The sequence below is a fragment of the Electrona antarctica genome, assembly GCF_951216825.1.
Source record: "Electrona antarctica genome assembly, chromosome: 15".
Taxonomy (NCBI): Eukaryota; Metazoa; Chordata; class Actinopteri; order Myctophiformes; family Myctophidae; genus Electrona; species Electrona antarctica.
Window position 1 is genome coordinate 25,343,793 of NC_136796.1, and position 15,129 is coordinate 25,358,921.

Genomic DNA, 15,129 nt, shown 5'->3' on the forward strand with positions numbered 1-15,129 from the left:
CCCTAGCCTATAACTACATTGTGTTCATTCTCAAATATTGTGCAGTGTGATTTCAATCTTGTGCTAAGCACAGCATATTCTTTCCTAAGCACTTGGGCCACACGTGCGTTCTGACATGGCGGTCTAACTCTTTGTTCCAGGTGCTGCGTAACGACGTGCTGTCCCATCATGCCACAGTGGAGGCGGTGAACAGGGCTGGCGCTGAGCTGCTAGAGTCCACTCCTGGAGACGAGGCTAGTCACCTCAGAGACCAGTTGGATCATCTGAACCAGAGCTGGGAGAGTCTGCTGCTCTCGACCCAGGAGAGACAGAAACTACTGGAGGCTGCTCTCCATCAGGTACTCTATTGTAGGAGAAACAGGCTTCCATGGCTTAGGGTTTCTTTACATCACCTTTACATGACAAAGACAATATATAAGGTTTAGTTGACAGGAACAATACAAGAACCAATGTAGCAAGTATTAAAAACAAACAAAATATATATTTTTTATTGGATCCGAGCAGCTGCTGGTATCCTCTTTTTACAATAACAAGTCATTTTCTATGAGGAAAAAACTATAATAAAAAAGACCAATATTCAAATTTAATTTCTGAGGAATGTTAACGGCCCTAGTGTCAAATAAGGAACACTTGCAATGCAGTAATATTTGTATTTGATGTTCTCCAAAAGGCAGAGGCAGAATGGATGGGATCATGATCATGTCATTCTGACCCTGAGACTGTCTTTCCTCTCTCCTCCTCCAGGCGGAGGGATTCCATGGGGAGCTGGAGGAGTTCCTCCTGTGGCTCCGGAGGACAGAGAACCAACTGTCTGCTGCTAAACCAACAGGTGGTCTGCCCGAGACTGCCAGGGAACAGCTGCAGCAGCATATGGTAAACAAAACACTTGTTACACCATGACCTACAATATAGCAGGCAATATTCCTGGCCTGAGCTAACGATGACTATTTCACGAGACACTATTTACTGTAAGTGATTCCTCTAATGTCATAATACTTGCAAAAATGTCACCTCGACACATAACATACAAAATGTTGGCCTACATAAACCAGTGGCACAAAATATAACATTTTGTTGATGCAGTGTAACACCTACTGTATTATGTGTGTAAAACATGTACACCGATGCACACAACAGAATAATGCAATATACTACTATATACACTCCAACATAATGCAGTATGTATTATATATACAGAAACAATACTGGACCATTCTAAAGCCTGATTCATGCTCCGTCGCAAAACGGTGCCCCCACCGAAAACAGACACGCCATGACTAAAATGTCATGGCGTGTCAAGGATGCGACACGTTGTGAGCATTAGGTCTGTTTCGGCACACTGTGCAACCGTGCAACAAAGTATTTGTAAACAATATTATAAAAGTATTTAGTTAACAGGAACAGAGATAAAAGCTTGCTCAGACTATTAGGTTACATGTCCTTGGCCCATCCTTTCACATGAAAAGATACTCGCCGTATGCTTCTCAATGAATTTTTAATTGGCTGCCATTGTCAAAAACTAACGTTTGAAACGCAGTCAGACTCCTCCTCCCTGGCCAGTGCTCTGGATGCATGTCAGTGAGTGTTTGTGTATAATAATGATATACACAGCCTCCTCTGTCTGTCTTGGACCTGGTGTGTCGTCTACACTACAGCACCAACCTCTATCTTTGTTTCTGTCCCAGTCTCTTGGACCTGCTGTATCACCTACTGTGTTTCTTCTCCCTCTGCCCTCTCCAGGAGCTTCAGGCCCAGTTGGCCCAGCGGGGAGAGCAGTACAACCGCCTATTGGACCAGGGAGAGTCCATGCTGTTGGCCCGTGGTGGGGAGGAGGGAGGTGGTCCTGGGACCACCCAGACCCAGCAGAACCTGGCCATGCTGCAGAACAAATGGGCTAGCCTCAACACCAAGATGGACGACCGCAAGGTAAGACTGCGTTGCTCTGTTTTCTGTCCTTTTGTTGTTGCTGTTCTAATTTATTTCATACTTTATTTCTTATAATTACTTTAAACCATTTATGAATATTATCATCAATACTCATCTTTGTCATAAAATGCAATTTTGTTATAATTAGTTTTCCGCTGTACACTAATTATTATTATTAGTAAAATATGATATTCTTGGAGTGTATCAATGTATAATTCATGTAGTTGCAAAGCTATATATTTTGTCTTTTCTGGATGGACTTGCTGAGACAGAAAGGAAATTTACCTTTTCCCCCCCCTGCTTTAATCTTTCTCCTTTTTTTTTTTTTTTTAATACTGTTTTTATTGGGCATTTTGTATTATGACATAACTTCAGAATATCATCGACAGATAATGAGTAATTAAGTGACATAAAATGAAAAAAATAATAGCGACAGGTAGTGTAAATGTTCCAAATACAATACATAATAAAATAGGTACATAAATGTGATAAACAAGAAAAAATTAAAAACAGTTAAACAGTGACAAATGTGAACAGACAAACAAAATAAAGACAACAGGACAGACACTCTTGCTCTCAAACTTTCCCAACACGTTGTTGTAAATCAACTGAATTAGACATTTTTCTTTTTAAATGAGAGAATTTTTCTTTTTTATTATGTTATCTATTGTGTAGGAGGGGTTAGCGTGCACCTATTGAAATAGTCAATAAAGGGTTGCCATGTCTGGTAAAATCTATCTTCACTCCCTCTCAATTCAAACTTTATCTTTTCCAATTGCAAATAGTGCATAACATCTTTCATAAGTGTAGTGTGAGTCGGAACCTGTGCTTGCTTCCAATTCAACAGTTTTCTCCTTCCTTTTTACAGGTGAAACTGGACGAGGCTGTTTCCTTGGCGACAGGGTTCCAGACCTCTCTCCAGGACACCATCAACTGGCTGACCCAGGCTGAACAGACCCTCAACATGGCCCAGCCCCCCAGCCTCATCCTGGACACTGTCCTGTTCCAAATAGATGAACACAAGGTAATGGATATGGCACTCAATGGTATACTGAATATAGTGTAGGACATCTGTGTAATACAGTAGTAGTGTAGTGGTATAACACCTCCACATGGCCCGATACCAGATAGATGTACACAATCAGTGTCAATCAGTGTCTCCTAGCCTCGCAATGGATAGCTTTTCTATCAGTTCTCCTAGAACATATTGAACGTACTGTATTAATGGTCGATTCAAATTCGTTCTCTCTCTCTCTCTCTCTCTCTCTCTCTCTCTCCAGGTGTTTGTGAATGAGGTCAACACCCACAGAGAACAGGTCCTGGCTCTGGAAAAGGCTGGCTCTCAGCTCCGCTTCGCCAGTCTCAAGCAAGATGTGGTTTTGATTAAGAACCTACTGCTGAGCGTCCAGGCCCGCTGGGATAAGCTGGTCCAAAGATCTCTGGACCGAGGTCGACACCTGGACGAGGCTCGCAAACGGGCCAAACAGGTACTGACCTCCTGTATGGGATTCAGATTCAGATCTGCTGTTTTCGCCGAATGTTCTGCCCAGAACAAGGACACTAGGGTTCATGTGGTTAACCCTAATGATAGAGATCCTGAGACCTATTGCTGTGCTCACTGTCAGTCTAATGCCTCAACATTTTAATAAAAACATACATTATTTGAATCTATATTTCTAGAGACATTCAATTCTCGTAAATCACATTCCAGAGGTATTTCAGGCTCATGTTATTTAGCAGCAAAAAATGCTTACACGTCAGTGATGGAATTCCTTCAGCGATATGAAACCTTGATCTCTTTCTATAGTTCCATGAGGCGTGGAGGAAGTTGACTGACTGGCTGGAGGAGGCAGAGAACAGGCTGGACTCGGAGCTGGAGATCTCCAATGAACCAGACAAGATCAAAGTTCAGCTGGCTAAACACAAGGTAAGGAACCATGAAGACCACGTCTGTTGTTTCACACATCTATATATTCATTTGCGCGCGCACACACACACACACACACACACACACACACACACCAAAATTATCAATCCTAAAATGTAGTTTTCAAGACTGAAAAAACTATAGATTGACGTAATAATATCCTACGTGCCATAGTAGCTCGCAATAATTATCTTTCTCTCCATCTCTCTCCATACACAGGAGTTCCAGAAGGCGCTGGGCTCCAAGCAGCCACTGTACGACACCACGGTTCGGTCTGGTAAGGCCATGAGGGACAAGGCCCAGCTCCCAGCGGACACCCAGGATATGGACCACTTGCTGGGAGAGGTCCGGGACAAGTGGGACACCGTCTGTGGCAAGAGTGTTGAGAGGTGAGAGGAAAGTGGCTGCATTCACCCACTTGTTGCACTCGTTCATTTCGTTCAGGTCTGCTTCATTTTTTGAATTTGCTGTAAACAAATGGAATCCAATCCAATACCAGTCATTGTTATTGTGGATTATCAAATATACAGTGTAGATCTCTCACCAAGAAACCTCACTGGTCAAAGATTTATTCCAGCTGTGCCGTTATTTCCCATAAAGCTTGTTAGCACATTAGTTTGCGGTTCTACTCATACCTGTTACATTATCATGTGACACCAAGTATCATATATAATAAGAAAACAAAACCAATAACCTCTGCTCTTGCTCTCTCTCTCTCTCTCTCTCTCTCGGTCTCTCTGTCTGTCAGGCAACATAAGCTGGAGGAGGCTCTGCTGTTCTCAGGTCAGTTTGCCGAGGCCCTCCAGGCTCTGGTGGACTGGCTGTACCGAGTAGAGCCACAGCTGGCTGAGGACCTGCCTGTCCATGGAGACCTGGATCTGGTCACAAACCTCATGGACTCACACAAGGTACTGGTCCATATGTATGGGCTTCACTGCAGGCCTATCATCTCTGATTGGTCTCCACTTGACATATATTTGCAATGGTAGTTGTGAGACTATTTACTTTCAGTATACGTAGATGATACGTGCATTACAGTTAAGCATGAGAGCCATACAACTCAATAAAGCACTGTCCACTCCCAGGCATTCCAGAAGGAGCTGGGCAAGAGAACCGGCAACGTGCAGACACTGAAGCGCTCGGCCCGCGAGCTGATGGAGACGGGCCGCGAGGACACGGCCTGGGTCAAAGTTCAGCTGCAAGAGCTCAGCAACCGCTGGGATACGGTCTGCGCCCTGTCCGTCACCAAGCAGACCCGCCTCCAGCAGGCCCTCAAACAGGTCAGAGAAGAAGCACTTCTTTACAGCTTATATACACAGAAGAACAGATGTGTCCTTGTCCTCTCTATTGTGTTACTGTTAGAGAGTTGAAGGATATCACAACAATTCTAAATGAAGTTTTACAATGGCATTTGGAATTCTAAAAGGTTTCAAATAATTACTGGTGATTCTCATTTAAGGATGAATTGAGAGTGATATTATGTTATAGTTTAAAACCTTTTTATAAAAAATAGTTTGAAAGTGTGAAAAATAAAAAGTCCAGAGGCAGACAGTCAATGATTTTCTGTACTTCAGAGGTATAGCAACTTTTAATAAAATCTTCATAAAAAATAAACAAACAAAAACAAAAAAAAATCTGTAAACTGTAGTACTCTACACACTGTGCTTCACTACCATGTCCACATCCCTCCATCTTTCTCCCCAGGCGGAGGAGTTCCGCGCGGCAGTGCAGATGCTCCTGGAGTGGCTGTCGGAGGCAGAGCAGACCCTGCGTTTCCGCGGTGTCCTTCCCGAGGAGGCGGAGACCTTGCAGGTCCTGTTGCACACACACCGCGACTTCATGGCCACCGTGGAGGACAAGAGGGGCGATGTCAACAAAGCAGCCGGCATGGGGGAGTCTATCCTGCCCGTGTGTCACCCCGACTGCATCACCACCATCAAGCACTGGATCACCATCATCAGGGCACGCTTCGAGGAGGTGAGGGCCACGGGAGGAGGTCGAGAGAGGGGTCATCATTGCCATGCTGGCTTGTGCTGGACATTTTGGGCTTTTTTTTGTTTTGTTTGTGTTTTGCCATGGTTAAACAAACACAAGCTAGCCTAGAGCTAGCTAATTACCGTTTTAGGTCTGTAACCTTCCATTTGTCTGCTCTCAGAGTTATGGGGGTCCTTGAAAGTAAAACGGGTTGAGAACCACTGTCCCAGTGGACTCCTCATGTACCATAGTGTCATAGTAAATCAGTTTCATAAGACAACCTGGAGACTGACATTCAGTAATTGGGTCTTACGATCAAAGTAAGAACATTATAATGGTGTGTAAAAACTAAATAAAGAAATAGCCACGAACGAGGCCAAGCCTTTGCCATGGACACATTGTTCTGTGCACGGACATATTGATGACCTCTGGGCGGGAGGGAATGTTGAGGAGGTGCAAGGATGGAGGTGCAAGAGGGGAGATAGAAGTTGGAGATGCAGGTGTCCTCTGGTTTACAATTCATTCATGTCTGAGTCTTATTTTTGTTGTTTGTTTATTGGCAATCCATCATTTAGCTGGTAGGATCACACAGATCCCCTTTTTTATTTGTATTCATTATTTAAATCAATAATTCTGCTTCCTACAGGTGCTGACGTGGGCCAAGCAGCACGAGCAGCGCCTGGAGACGGCTCTGACGGAGCTGCTCAACAACGCTAACCTATTGGAGCAGCTGTTGTCATGGCTGCAGTTTGCTGAGACCACATTGGTCCAGAGAGACACGGAGCCCCTCCCGCAGGACATCACTCAAGTCAAAACACTCATCTCAGAACACCAGGTTGGCTACTATAACTCGACAGACATTTTGTTCATATGCTGACTTACTACAGGTATGGCTATACTGCACTGCACTAGCTAGATTAGTATAACAAATGTCTATGTTTGTCCGCAGGTGTTTATGGAGGAGATGACGAGGAAGCAGCCTGATGTGGACAAGGTGACTAAGACCTACAAGAGAAAACCAGCCGGGCCTCCCAGCAGCCTGGCTGAGAGGAGAGGAGCGCGTAAGTCTCTCTGCTTAACATTAAAGGCTGACTTAGTTTAGTTACTGTAGCACATAACTTTGCTTAAAGTTTAAATCAGGCTTTTGGGGAACTGACACCGAAGTAGCTCATAGCCCCTGTAACTACGTATTTAATACCTAGTCACTACAGAAACACAGATCTAACTCTGACTGTACCTACCATGCATACCTGCCATATGACATGAAATAAAGACTGTGGTGTGTCTCTCCTCTTGCTCCCTCTACAGGTAAAAACCAGCAACAGCAGCAGCAACAGGCAGCCATGCAGTTTGCTGGGGCCAACCCACGGCTCAACCAACTCTGTGCCCGGTGGCAGCAAGTTTGGCTGCTGGCACTCGACCGCCAGCGCAAACTCAACGACGGTCTGGATAGACTCGAGGAGGTTCTTATTTCATTCAAATTTGTATTTTTATCGGTTGTTCATTTATGTTGCATATCAATTTCAGCTGACTAGACGATTTATTTACCCATGCTATTTTCTCTCTCTCTCTCTCTCTCTCTCTCTCTCTCTCTCTCTCTCTCTCTCTCGTTCTTGTAGCTGAAAGAGTTTGCCAACTTTGACTTTGATGTGTGGAGGAAGAAGTACATGCGCTGGATGAACCACAAGAAGTCTCGTGTCATGGACTTCTTCAGACGTATCGACAAGGACCAGGATGGCAAGATCACACGGCAGGAGTTTATCGACGGCATCCTGGCCTCAAGTAGGTCCAAATTATTGACCCCACCCCACAATTTATCACATTAGCTCACCAGTTTATGGCTTCTGAGGAGTTCTCCACTAGTATAGTTGGGAATGTCCTCAACCCGAAAGACCGTGTGATTTATTTAGCCTCTAGCAGTTACAGGACTGCTGTCTGGCTTTCATCCGTACTCGGCTAATTTTTTGCTGTCCTCCTGTGCAGAGTTCCCCACCAGCAGGTTGGAGATGACGGCGGTGGCAGACATCTTTGACCGAGACGGAGACGGTTATATTGACTACTACGAGTTTGTAGCTGCTCTGCATCCCAACAAGGACGCCTACAGACCCACCACCGATGCCGACAAGATTGAGGACGAGGTGAGGGATGCCGGAAACATTGATAGTACCTGCATACATAACACATGAGACGAAAGCAAAGCGTGTGTGTGCGCGTGCGCGCCACACACACACACACACACACACACACACACACACACACACACACACACACACACACACACACACTACACAGCCTTCTCACGTGCCCTCTTGCTTTCCTGTACAGGTGACACGGCAGGTTGCCCAGTGTAAATGTGCCAAGAGGTTCCAAGTAGAGCAGATTGGAGAGAACAAGTACCGGGTAAGTCCACTGGTGTGGTAGAGTTCACTGTACAGTGAAATCTTAACCGTTTAGTCAAATTATATTATTTCAGTTTAAACGTTTGATGAATATTGAATCGAATTTGATATTTCCCAACATCAGAATTGGGAACATGAATTAGTAGTTGTTACTCATTAGTATCTGTTGATATACAGTAAATGATGTAATTGTTTATTTGTTGTAATCAGTGCTATCAGGTGCAGGCTGTGTGAATTCATTGCATCATCAAGCACCAATTAACCACTCACCCCTTTCAGCATTAAATAAAGCAATAAGCCGCAAGAGGTCTCAGGTTACCTTGTATTTTATAATGGCTGAGGGGCGTGGTGAGACACGATGCGCAGCGGAGTGTTGCCAACCCTCTCAGACATTATCAAATACAAGGTAAGCTCGGACCTCGCGTGGCTTATTGCTTTTCTAAAACGGTTACAAACATAGCAATATTATCATAACATTTTAATAATTTACAAACGTAGTTACTGCGCCCACCAGAGAGAGCCACTTTCTTGTTGTGTTTACGACAAACTTTGCCAAACAAACACATAGAGAAAAACAATGTATGTGTTAGGACAGTCTCATTATGGTACCTAACATATTTGACAGAAATTCATCCATTTCATTTTTTTTATCCAGATTTAGCTGATATGTCTGTGAACATCACGTCAAAAACAATAGCATAGCGAGCTAGTGAACAGCTGTTCTCAGTGACCAGGGAATAGGAGACACTTGCTGTCTTTACAAGGCCGCCCGGAGCCACTCATTCACAATCCTATGAGTGCGGGCGGTGCTTAGACGCCTGCACGGCCAGGGTTTGTAAGGAAATCAAGCAGCTACAGAGATGCTGGATCACTATAACTCACCTGGGATTGATATAAACTGATTTAAGGTGTGGTTTATCGTGACATTTACTACGTGGTCTAATCAGAAACCATCCAATCAGAATCAAGTATTGGGACTAACCGTTTTAGAAGTGTCACTCGGTCATCTTCATGTGTGTCTACGTGTGTACTACCTCACAACATCATGTGCTCATGGTGTATTTCGGAGGCGTCTGAATGTATAATAACAGTCATGTCATCATGTCATCATAACATTCATATAACATGTTGTGTTACATTACATCTCACAGCACTGCGGCTGTGCATCACCATGACACTAATATCAGCCATGTTGTAAATGTAAAGCCTCAGTTATACTTTGTTGCCCACATGTGTCACACACCGATAATGGCAGATCTACAAGCTCACAAGGCGTCACAGAGCTCTGAGAGTGTGTAGACTATGCTATTTTAGGGTGTGCGACACCTGCGCACGACTAAGAACAAAGCAGGCTTAACAGTGTGGATGCACACTGACCCCCAGGTATAGGACTTAGCATTGCAAAATTAGCATTGTTAGCGGTGGTTCGGCTACAGACCTGCAGTAGTCAAATGAATAAAAGTCAACTTGGCCAAGACAATTCAGTAATGTTAAAAAGTAGAAAGCAGGGAGGCGCCCCCGGTGGCTCACCTGGTAAGTGCACATATATCACATAAATAAGGCTCAAGGCTGTACTTTTCCCGCAGCTGGCCCAGGTTCAAGTCTGAACCTCTGCTCTTTGCTGCATGTCATCCTCTCCCACCTTTCCTGTCTCCCTCTCACTGTACAGTGACTATCAGGAATGAAAAAAGAAAAGCACCAAGCAGAAAGAATATGAAGATTTGATTCATATTATATTATATTATATTATATTATATTATATTATATTATATTATATTATATTATATTATATTATATTATATTATATTATATTATATTATATTATATTATATTATATTATATTATATTATATTATATTATAGCTATTTTCCAATAGCAACGCCATTATGTTACAGTATTATAGATATATTATTAAAAAAGCATTTTGGATACAGTAAACAGTATACCTGCTTAGCCTGGGCCCTCAGTGTGCATCTACTACTGTATGTAGCATTATGCTATAGCTATAAACACTTCCAACAGCTTGTTCTGGATCAGCCATCAGCACCGCTGTCTCTGCCTTCATTCTTCATCATTATCCATTGGGTAATGATACCCATAGTGTCTTACGACAGCGACACAGGGGACACACTAATTGCACCCAGACTTGTTCTTGTCATTTCTGTTGTACGTCCACCTCTCCTTTGTTTGTTCGTGTCGACGTGTGTGTTCATGTTTCCATCTGGCTTCACTGTCTCACTGACTGTCACTTCCATCTCACCACACGTGGCAGTTTCTCATCGCATTCTCACTTCATCATAGCATTCACGTGCATTCTTGTCACTGCTTCTCTTCACATACACAGCTATGCTTGTGCAGGAATACAAATAAAAAAAGTACATGATAAATTATGATTATTATTTAAGACAGGTTGTATTAATATCAGAAAAGTAGATTTTCAAGCACTTCAGTTATTGCATTTTCATGTAGCACAAATTTTGATTTGGTTCCAATGAAAGCAAAATTCATATTTGACCCAAGTCTATGAAGCATCGTGTATAGAGAAGACTTCACCAGTATGTATATACTGTATATTCATATACCATAAATATACAGTATACTGTATATATGCGGCATATAGTTCTATAGGGCATATAGAACAGACTTTACGCATAATGCCTTTCTGTGCACAAAAGACCAAATAGAGCTGTAGTCAATGTCACTACTGTTGTTTCACTCCTTCTCTTTTTCTTTCTCCTTGTGTCTCTCCTCTCTCGTCCTCCGGATGATTTATTGTAGTTCTTCCTTGGAAACCAGGTAAAGTGACTCCCACGTCAGTGATCAGACCTCTGAAACCTGCTTGCTGCTTTTCCTCCAACGTAGTGCTCTCAATTACAAAATGTACAAAATAAAAGAAAACACTTAAAGCCCTACTTTATACTATCAAGTTGTTGCGTGGCAGAAATTGCCCATCTAGAAGCTCACAACACTTCCTGATGCGATACGTTATGATGTTGTAGATCGGCTATTTTGGAAAATAGCCGACCACTGTATCTTACGCCACTTACACAGGACAGACCACCAGGGAAGATTTCACACCATAAAATGCAACCTAAATGTACATGAAGCACTCCATTGTTGGTTTTGTGAGCTCGTGAGCAGGTTTCACTGTCCCAGTTGTGCTCTTGGTGTGATTTGTTTTGTGTGGAGAATGACAAATTGTGCAAAGTGAGATGGGCGACAATGATATGTCTGAAGTTGTAATTAGTGGTGTGAGGCGATCTTCTGTGCTTTAGAGCTAGAGCGCTGGGAACAAAATCAAACTGCTGGGGACCAGACTGAGCAGAATCTGCTTGGGTGTACTGCTTTTGCTGTGGGTATAGAAAAATAAAAGTGGTGTAATTTATTTCTGAAAATATACGGCGAATCTCTGAGTTGGTTGTCTATGGCTGTGCGCTGCATCAGACAGACCACGCTGTAGACAACAACAGATCAAGTCATTGATGCATGTATCGTAATCGTTTAGTGATGACTGCATGGAGTGGATCTAGTGCTCAGGGTTTGGGGAAAGGGTGTGTGTCTATCAGGCGTTTGAAGCTCGCGGTCAATGTGCAAACAATTGTTCACTCACTGAATTCCTGTATCTCGCCACCCCCCCAATCCCCACTCATTCTTTTTTTCTCTCTCTCTCTCTCTCTCTCTCTCTCTCTCCCTCTCCCCTCTCCCCTCTGCTTTTTTCTCCAATCACTCTCTTACCTCTGTCTGTCTCACCTCTTTTCCATCTTCTCCATTCTTTACCTCTGTCTTCCTCTTCTGGCGATCTGCTGCGGTCCCCGTGTGCCATTAGTTTGGAGACTCCCAGCAGCTGCGCCTGGTGCGTATCCTGCGCAGCACGGTCATGGTGAGGGTCGGCGGTGGTTGGATGGCCCTGGACGAGTTCCTGGTCAAGAATGACCCATGCAGAGGTTAGTGGTGCTTGCGCACGCCTGCACATGTACATGCACACACACACACACACACACACACACACACACACACACACACACACACACACACACACACACACACACACACACACACACACACGAGCCACATGAATAGCTATTGATCTGATTGTCTCTCCTCATTTTCGCCAAAAGACATTATATTTCATTGCACGACCCCTTCGGCAAGTGTGTCTCACAGAAAATGTAAAAACTGCTATTTTTGAAAGTGTGAGTCTGTGAGAACTACTGATTTTAGAAGGTATTAGTAAAATTAAGCCCAGGTCTTACTGGGTTGAGATGAGCATGCTGGCAGAGCTGCCTACACAGGAGTACGTGGAGCGGAGCACGATACGCCCAGTCGCCTGCTGAAGTCGTCATTAGAGTTAACCGGCTGATGCCCTGACCCATACTGACCTATACTTTCTTGCAGTGTCCGTGTCTGACAGTGTGTCAGTGCCCAAAGAGCTTGTCCTTTTTTCTCTCCAAACACTCTATTCTCGTTCATCCATCCATCCATCTTCAACCGCTTATCCATAGTCGGGCCGCGGGGGCGACAGCTTCACCAGAGAGCTTCAGACTTCCCTCTCCAGAGCAACATTAGTAACTTCCTCCCGGGGCATCCCGAGGCGTTCCAAGGCCAGTGAGTCGATGTAAACCTTCCATCTGCTCCTTGGTCTGCCCCGGGGTCTCCTCCCAGTGGGACGTGCATCGAGGACCTCCCTAGGGACACGCTCGAGAGGCATCCTAACCAGATGCCTGAACCACCTAAGCTGGCTCTTTTCCAGGCGCCTTTCTCGTTCTTCCATTTAAATCTTTTTATTTTAAAGAGGGTAGCCTATAGCCATCTATAAGAGGACATTTCTGTGCTTCTTTATCTGTATTTCCAGAGCCAATTCTTCAACCCACCCTGACTGATCAGCAGCTATATTCCTTGTCCACTAATGTGTATATCACTTATAATGGACGTCAAAGGGGCTCAGATTACATTATAACTTGATCCTCTACCACCCGGCTAGCCTCTTTCAGAGCCAAGTCATGTGTAAGCAGAAGTGGATGGCAGTCAAATCGAGGCTGAAACCATGGCCACCTCATACAGTATGTCATAGATGAGTGACATCATAGACTGGCCACATGAAGTCTGTTTTTACTAGACCCTATCTTGTTTTGTTTTTTCTCTCCCCATCATACACTCCTGTCCTTATTTTACTTACCTTATCTTACCCTATCATCTTCTTTAGCCCTGCCACACTCTCCCTCGCCCCCTCTAGCGGTCTTCCTTTGTCTCTCACACTCTCTTCAGTTCCACTTTATTTTCTTTATCTGTTTCTCCAAAGAAAAGCAATACTATTGCATGGTGCATGGTCTTCAGATCTCTCCCCTCTCCCTTCCCCTGTTCTTCTTCCCTTCCTTTCCTTTTTCTCTTTCCCCAGTGCAACATCCTGGACTTAAGATCCTTCGCTGCGATTCCAGTAGCTCCATTTCATCTCGTATAGGTTGGACTCTCTCTCTCTCTCTCTCTCTCTCTCTCTCTCTCTCTCTCTCTCTCTCTCTCTCTCTCTCTCTATCACCTTCGTGCAAGCGTTCTTTACTTCCTCACTAACTCTGTCCGGTTTGGTCCCCCTCCTCCCCATCCTGTTCCTATTGGCTCTGTCCGGTTTGGTCCCCCACCCCCCTCCTCCCCATCCTGTTCCTATTGGCTCTGTCTGACTTCTCATCCTTCTTTCTCTCTTTATACTTCTTATAAGTTCACCATTTTCTCTCTCTCACTGGCTTTATCCTTCCCATTTCCCAGTTTTTCTGTCTCTTCCTCTTCTGTATTTTCTTCCTCTCTCTCTCTGCCTGTCTTCCCTCTGGTTTGGTTTGGGCTTGTTGCTGTGCCTTGCTGACTGTGACCACTGGACTAATGTTATGGATTAATGTCCCTCGTTCCTTCTTCCTATCCCTGTCCTATATTCCTGTCCCTGTCATTGTCCCTTGACTCCATTCTTCCTGGCTTTCTGCTCGCGCTAGCTCTGGATCTTGGTCACAGTTTTTTATTTTACACATTTTCAGAGTTCTGTGTGTGCGTGCGTGTGCGTGTGTGTGTGTGTGTGTGTGTGTGTGTGTGTGTGTGTGTGTGTGTGTGTGTGTGTGTGTGTGTGTGTGTGTGTGTGTGTGTGTGTGTGTGTGTGTGTGTGTGTGTGTGTGTGTGTGTGTGTGTGTGTGTGTGTGTGTGTGTGTGTGTGTGTGTGTGTGTGTGTGCGTGCGCACGTGTGCGCAGTTACTGTAACCCCACTTTTTCATGTTTCTCACTGAAGTTGGTGTGTTGGTCCCAGAAGTGTTTACTTGTATCCTGTGTGTGTGCGTGCACACTGCACACTCGCCTACAGTATGCAACATGTAGGCGTCTGTGTGCGTGCGTGCGTGCGTGCGTGCGTGCGTGCGTGCGTGCGTGCGTGCGTGCGTGCGTGCGTGCATGCACACATGTGTATGCATGTGTTCAGAGAGATTTTCTTCTGATAGGGGCAGTAGTAGGAGCAGTCAACCACTATGTGTTTATCAGGGTGTGTGTGTCTCTCTCTCGTCATCCCACCATGAGCATGCGATTACTTCACCTTGTCTCTTGTTGTCTCTCAGTGACTGTCACTCCTGGCTATTTCGGCTGTCGACTAGGTACCTACCCCCTCTCTCTGTTGTCCATCCATCTATCCATTTAGACTTTTAAGCATCGCGTGTGCGTGTGTGTGTGTGTGTGTGTATGTGTGTAACCGTTTGTCCTGGGGTTGATGTCCGTCTTGTCTTTGTGCCATACTACATCATGCTTTCCTCATTCACTTACTCACACATAGTGGGGCTTGGCCCACCCACCCCGGTCTTGATGGTATAAAATAAATCAGGGCAAAAACGAAATGTTTGAAATGCATGTCCAAGTTACGTAAGACACTAAAGAGTGCAAAAG

General features: G+C 44.5%; 1 protein-coding gene across 1 annotated transcript in view; it reads left to right on the forward strand.

The window, feature by feature from the left end:
• macf1a (microtubule actin crosslinking factor 1a) overlaps nucleotides 1-15,129 on the forward strand; it is a 270,236-nt gene that overhangs the window by 246,222 nt on the left and 8,885 nt on the right. The window contains 20 exon segments of the mRNA XM_079522797.1: nucleotides 141-338; nucleotides 745-873; nucleotides 1,741-1,926; nucleotides 2,795-2,950; nucleotides 3,207-3,413; nucleotides 3,734-3,853; nucleotides 4,073-4,242; nucleotides 4,602-4,761; nucleotides 4,939-5,133; nucleotides 5,558-5,830; nucleotides 6,474-6,662; nucleotides 6,777-6,888; nucleotides 7,136-7,290; nucleotides 7,447-7,609; nucleotides 7,811-7,965; nucleotides 8,153-8,227; nucleotides 11,005-11,022; nucleotides 12,053-12,170; nucleotides 13,622-13,684; nucleotides 14,808-14,843. Coding sequence (XP_079378923.1) covers nucleotides 141-338; nucleotides 745-873; nucleotides 1,741-1,926; nucleotides 2,795-2,950; nucleotides 3,207-3,413; nucleotides 3,734-3,853; nucleotides 4,073-4,242; nucleotides 4,602-4,761; nucleotides 4,939-5,133; nucleotides 5,558-5,830; nucleotides 6,474-6,662; nucleotides 6,777-6,888; nucleotides 7,136-7,290; nucleotides 7,447-7,609; nucleotides 7,811-7,965; nucleotides 8,153-8,227; nucleotides 11,005-11,022; nucleotides 12,053-12,170; nucleotides 13,622-13,684; nucleotides 14,808-14,843 — 2,878 coding nt within the window.